Source organism: Erythranthe guttata, chromosome 3, assembly GCF_056151865.1.
Source record: "Erythranthe guttata isolate IM_541 chromosome 3, IM_541, whole genome shotgun sequence".
Classification (NCBI taxonomy): Eukaryota; Viridiplantae; Streptophyta; class Magnoliopsida; order Lamiales; family Phrymaceae; genus Erythranthe; species Erythranthe guttata.
The window spans coordinates 13,715,743-13,722,482 of record NC_142535.1 but is presented as its reverse complement, the minus strand read 5'-3'; the positions used below and the strand labels follow the sequence as shown (position 1 = coordinate 13,722,482).

General features: G+C 33.5%; 1 protein-coding gene across 3 annotated transcripts; it reads right to left on the bottom strand.

Moving 5' to 3' along the window:
• Positions 1-745: 745 nt before the first annotated feature.
• Positions 746-4,521, bottom strand: LOC105971421 (E3 ubiquitin-protein ligase MBR2). 3 transcript variants are annotated; one of them, XM_088815556.1, is made up of 7 exons: positions 4,431-4,521; positions 3,864-3,901; positions 1,792-3,207; positions 1,594-1,647; positions 1,403-1,501; positions 1,154-1,297; positions 746-1,056 (listed from the first exon to the last, which is right to left on the bottom strand). In XM_088815556.1, exons 3-7 carry the CDS (start codon positions 3,160-3,162, stop codon positions 925-927), a joined length of 1,800 nt encoding a protein of 599 aa, XP_088671682.1. In that variant the 5' UTR covers positions 3,163-3,207; positions 3,864-3,901; positions 4,431-4,521; the 3' UTR covers positions 746-924. The 3 variants fall into 3 exon arrangements, with proteins under 3 accessions (XP_088671682.1, XP_012851728.2, XP_012851729.2); XM_012996274.2 differs by lacking the exon at positions 4,431-4,521 and adding an exon at positions 4,033-4,169; XM_012996275.2 differs by lacking the exon at positions 4,431-4,521 and adding an exon at positions 4,033-4,169 and having other exon boundaries at positions 1,594-1,644.
• Positions 4,522-6,740: the final 2,219 nt, after the last annotated feature.

The window sequence follows — 6,740 nt, the reverse complement described above, 5'->3', positions numbered from 1 at the left end:
TTTTTGTATATTTGTTGTTTTGTAAAAGTAGTTGATTTTCGTGTTTTTGCAATTGTTTTTTGTTATTTTTTTAATAGTATTGGGTTTCGCGGCATTACAATTGTTTTTATTACTTTTAGTAGTCAAATCAATTTCGTTATTCAACAACAATTTCAGTACTTAGTTCTTTTGATAATCGATTAATACACTCGACAACAAAAAAAAATTTAAACAGATGGAAAAAAAACTAATAATAATAAATAAATAATTGAAAGCCAAAATTAATTTATATAATAAAAAGAAAGAAGAAATGGAATGGAAGTGGAAATAATATAGTGGAAGGGCAATTTTGTAAGAGAGAAGGTGAAATGAGTATGGATTTATCTCAGAGACTGAAATATGGATTGAACCTCTCTCTATTAATGAAAAGTTTGAGGAAATTTCTCAAAGAACCCCTTCAACGAATGACACTACCATATCAAGGTCTAAACGTTATAGATCCGGCACAAACCGATGGTCATATATCTACCTTAATATACATTTTGATACTACCATAGAACTTTATTTACATTGCGAAAGAAGGAAAATTGCATACACTGCATGTAAAGTGTAAATCTCATAAACATGTCGAAAAATTCCACAAGAGATCACTCATAGGTCGAAATAAAATTAGCTATGAATCGGAATTTAGCCATGCTATTATACCACGTCAGTGCACTATTAAACAATTGCATCACGAACGAATCCATAAAAAACCACGTAAACGTACGACAATAATTTGAATAAGTTGAAATTTTCAATAATCTAATGCCAATTGTTGGCTAAATGTGATGTTGAATAAGGTTTCTACTTTTTTCAAGAATCATTCTATCCTCAACATGAGAGATACTTTAGGATTGCAAAAAAAAAAATAAGCAAGGAATGAAGAAAACCGCGAAGCTTCCTTCAAGTTTTCAGACCCGTTGTTTTACAAATGGGGCAAATATTCTTTTGCATGAGCCATTGGCTAATACAGTCTTTGTGAAAATCATGCCCGCACTCGAGCGTTCCAAGATCTTCATCGTCTTTATATTCCTCCTGCAAAAATAAAAAAAATAAAAAATAAATAAATACATAAACTATTTAAACGATGGTTTCTCGTTTTTTGGGTAGTGTTATAGGTAGTAGTCCTTACACGACAAATACTGCAAGGCTCCGTCTCCACTTGATCTTGTGTTTGTCTTTCTACATACTTGCGTTGCTTCAGACGATTTTTTATGGTTATTTCGTTCAATCCAGTGCACACATTTCCGATACGATCCTCTAGGGCTAATAATTCCTGGAAAATTCAATTTTTTTTTAAAATGTCAAAATCGAACTGCATTTTTTTCAACATGAAAAAACAAAGACGGCGTATAAAATAAAACCATTAAAAAATTATCACCTCATAAGACATGTTATCGACATCCAATCGCATATCCCTGTGTCGATCGTGAATATCAGCCATCCCGAACAGGACCGAATGATCGAGCATCATCATATCCTACACCATAATAAAGAAAAAAAAAAAAAAAAAAAACCCGGTTATTTTTTACGAAAAAAAAAATGCCGTAAAATATAAAGCGAGAAACAAACCTCAAATCTTAAGCCTTCGCCTCTTCGCATGAGATCCAGCACATGGCGAATCTGCTGAAAATTGTAATACAATTAGCTTACGTTAATGTAAATGTACAGTCTCGATATAATGTAAAGAATACATATACATACATACATACATATATATATATATATATATATATATATATATATATATATATATATATATATACAGACCTCGGACATTATGGTGGTTCTTCCTTCACCAGCAGCAGCTAAAGCCCTGAGGGAATAAGGTACACCAAAAGCAGCATCAATATTTCTCCCCAACAAACCCGACCTCAAATTCGATCCACGATTATCGGGTCCCACTGGAAGTGCCGTCTCTTGTGAGGTGGCAGCAGAATTTAATCGTACCGCCGATGATGTCAGTGATCTCCTAACAATTTCAGACAGTCTCCTAGGATACTGCGGACAACTCCTATTGTTCCAACTAGGACCCGCATTTGCCCCTCTACTAGTGGGCCCCACCCGAGAACTAGACGCAACATTTCCATTAATACCATTATTATTATTATTATTATTACTATTATTATTATTAATATTATTATTACCACCCAAACTCCAATTCATAGAAGACGAATTTCCTATCTCACCAGCTGGAACAAACATAGGATGCTCCGAAATACTCCTCGGAATATTCCCCGGAATATTCCGAGACGCGGGCTCTTCTTCATACGAACCGCCGTTTCTTGAGCTGGATGCACCGCTCCACCTAGACTGATGATTCCTTCGAGCAGAAGAAGAAGAAGCTTGAAGAAGAACCGATTGCCCGCTAAGAAAGCTTCCGTTTTCCACCGCATGATGGGCTGGATTCGTTGGAGCTAATCTCGAAGAAGACGAAACTTGTGTTGTTAAAAACGGATTATCGGGTGTAGATTGATCTTGTTGTTGTTGTTGCATTTGGAATCCGTTGATCCTCAATCGGAAGTTTCTGCGGGCGGCAACAGCTCCACCACCGCCACCACCACCACCAATCACGAGCCTCGGATTCGCCACCTCAGCTCCTCCGATAGTGTTCTGATAATTAGAATTCGAATTCGAATTTTCGGCTTTTCTCTTGCAAGAAGTCATTCGCCGACTCTCGTCTGTCGTGTATTCATATTCGAAAGGATTGGTGGGGCCCACAGAAGTTCCTGTCTGCTCGTTGGACGATCCGATTATCCGACACTCGTTATCTTCTTGATTTTCGAAACCCGAGCTCATATTAAGATCCTGTGGAAGCCCATTAGAGGTATTTAAATTGGCATTGTCCAATGGGTACGGGAGTTCTTGATGATGATGATGATGATGACGTGGCGCAGCAGAGCTAGATTCGCCAAAGCTCCACTCAGAAAAAATACGTCCCTCGTTTCTGTTTCTTAGGTGTGGAAGATATTGAGTGTTGTTAATGGGCTCGTTTGACGGTGTTCGGTAATTTGGGAGCAGATTTTGAGGAGGGGTTTGCATGGTGGTGTTGTTCCAGGGTATATGGGAATCTACGACAGCATCGTTCGATGATGATGACGTGGAGCCATGATCGAAACTTAGATTCATTTGCCCTTTCATTAGGGCAAATCTTGATTTTTTTACTCGAATATCTTGAAACGGAAACTGGTACATGAAATAGCAGAGTATCAGCATTTTCTGTCTTTCAGTAATTTAGAAGCACACAACTATCGAAGTTTACGAATGTACATTGATCGGAGTACGTAAAGCAAAGAAACTAGGACGCGCGTTTTATCCAACATTCGCAAAGTTACGATTAAGAGTAAAAGGAACAAACACGAAAATCATTCTTGATAAAAAAAAGCTAATCTTGAAATATATGTTCAACATTTTTACAGGCGAAACCCCAATTAAATTCAAGACTAAGGATTGAAAAGAACCGGCTTTTACGATTGAATCAATCAAAGCTAGGAACTTTTGTTTAAATCTATAAAACCCCATTTTTTCAGAATGAATATCGAGCAAAATAAAGATACCAAAAATGTTGAATTGGATAAAGATTGCATTTTTTTTTTACTAGAAAATATAACAGAGATAGAAATTTCTGAAACAAATTCAATCAAGAATCACCTACAAAACCCACCCAAAAATCCATATATATACATATATATTATATATATATATACACAATCAAGAAAATATTTGATTTTGAAACAGAACCCAGAAGAATAGCTAGCATAAATGGTTCAATCAACATAAACAAAAACAATTATTTATATATATATTTATATATGAAATAAAACAAAAGTGAGAGTTATTACCAGACAACGAGCGGAGCGATAGATCTAATGTTCAAAACCTGCAAATAGCAAAAACAAAAAACAAAAAAGAAATTAACTTTCTTCGCTGCAGGCAAATATAATTTCATTACAAAAATAAAAATAAAAAAAAGACGAAGAAATGAAGGAACAAATGTGAACACAAACAAACCTCTTCAGACAGAATGTTAGGGAGAGAAAGGTTTAAAAAATGAGATGTAGAGAGAGAGAGAGAGAGAGAGAGAAATGAAAATTGGTGGGTTATGAAAATGAAACCGAGAGATGGGTGGAGGGATTAATGAGGGCAGTAATCTTTAATTTACTCCCAAAAAAATAATAAATCAAAATATTAAATAAAACACACACACACACACACCACCTAAGACCAAAAGGGCCACATTCACACCTCTGCGCACAGACAGGCAAGAAAATTTCAAAAAAAACAAAGAAACTTTCCTGATTTTCATTAATGCCCATAAATAAATATTAAACCAATGCTAAATTAAAGTTTAAAAAAAATAAAGGTGGGGGGGTAGGGGGGGGTGGGTTCATGTTTAGGGGGTGGCTCACCAAAATGTCTTCATTTTCCTTGTCAGATGGTGCCCCTGTATTTCTTCTCTCTTTTCAACACAGCAAAATGTTTAATATAAAATATTATTTTCATTTATTTATTTAATTTAATAAATTAATTTGGTGTCTGGGTTTGGAAAAGCTTCACGCCAACCACCTGTCCCATTGTTTATGCATCAATCACATGGATTTTTTTTTTTCTTTTTAATTTGGATTTAAGTAAAAACATTTTTATCAGATGTTTTGGGTCAATTTATTTACCTCTCTTGAATTGGTTTTCAAGATTATTTTTGATTATTCGTCTTGTTCTTCGCCTTAAATGGATTTGTTGTTACTTTCACCTTCTTCTTCTTGCTATTTGTGTAATTTGACAAATGTCACTATAAAGGATTTAAACCAATTTTGTTGACTATATATATATATAGGATCATAATAATTTATGGGATGGTTTTGATTTTTTGAATTTTTGGAGATGGATGAATTTTTAATAGGGGTGGGATTTTTTTTATTTTTATATAAAAAAATTAATTCATTTTACTCCCAAAATAAGTAATAAAATCATGCGAGTAAATAAATATGCTCGAAAAATAAAATAAGGAAACGCGGAAAATTAATTAAAGTTGACTTGAATTCGGAAATTCGGAAAATTTTATTGAGTGCAGTTTGCGATTGAGCGGTGTAGTCAATATTGACTCACCGCGACGGAACTCGATCTCGGATGTACGAAATCATCGAGTCAAACTCACGTGTTGCGTCCGCAATGACCATTGTTGCCCGAAAACCTATAGAAGTTTGGAAAATTTATCGACATTGGATTCGAGCGATTGTGTGAGTAAACACTCGAAGTCAACAAAGATAAATAATCATCCAAAATATCACGTAAGATTGATACGAATTTTACCCTAAATTGTATTTCTTATCATTCCGATCTAATTACTTCCATTTCGAATAATATTCGCTTCTTTCATGATTTATTGAAATTCATTTTCCTTGCTAGTGTCCCTTTCCGTTTAAGGATGGAACACACTAGGGTTGGACATATATGGGTTGGGTCGGGTATTTATTGGCAAATTACCTACCCGACCCAATCAACCGACTTTGATGAATATTGAAAATTATTACCGGTCCGATATTATGGTTCGGATAATAGTTGACAACCGATTTTATCAAGTAAAAAGTAGGCCGGTTGATTGGTATTATCGGTCTACTAATTATTGATTTTTTTTTACAATAATAAAATGTTATTATCGGTCAACTAATTATTGATTTTTGTTTTTACAATAATAAGATGTTATTCTATCAATATTTTGAAACGATATTCAAAATTATGGGAAAACTTATGTTACAAATTCCTAAGCTTAAAACTTATGGAACACACTAGGGTTGTGTATGGGTTGGGTCGGATAATTATCGGCCAATTATCTACCCAACTCAATCAGCCGATTTACTGAATGTTGAAAAACCATTACCTCCCCGACCATTGTGTGTCGGATAATAGTTGCAACTGACACGGTCAAGTAAAAAATAGGTCAGTTGATTGGTACTGCCCGCCAACTAATTTGTTTTCTTTATTTTTGTTGTTTTTACAATATAAGATGATATTCTATCAATCTTTTAAATGTTTTTCATAAGAACTCAAAATTTGGAACAACTTATTTTGCAAAAACCGTAACCTTAAAATTAAGAGCTTTTTATTTTTTTTAACTAAATTTCTATAATCAGTGAATATATAAAGAAGAATATGAAATAAGAATTATAAAATAATAATTGTGCAAAGAAATGTATAAATTTGTTTTTCCTTTCTTGTTTTGACTTCTTTTATATATTATTTCAACTTAAAAAAATAAGAATTTCAATTAAATATTATTAATAAATTTTTATAATTATAAAAAGTCGGTTGGTCGGTAACTATCGGCCAACTTTTTGAGTAAACTAAAAATCATTGATCGACCGATGTATGCATGGATCGGTTAAAATTATCGGCTGGACTCTCTTTGGACCACCTCAATGATTTCTTTCTGGCTTAATCGTATTTGAATTTTCAAAATATAATACTATGGGACTTTGCACCTCTAAAATAAATTAACAACACTTTATACCCTCAAAAGGTAATAAAATATTCACATTGCACCCCCAATTCATATTCTAATAAAATTGTCAGTAAATTATTTGTTTAGTAAGTCTTTGATAGAAAAAAATTTGTGGATATTTTCTATATAATAAAATATAATTGTCAAGTAATTTAGTAAGAAAATAATTGATTGGTGGAGAAAAATAAACAATTTAACTTAATAATTTCGACGAGAAAAA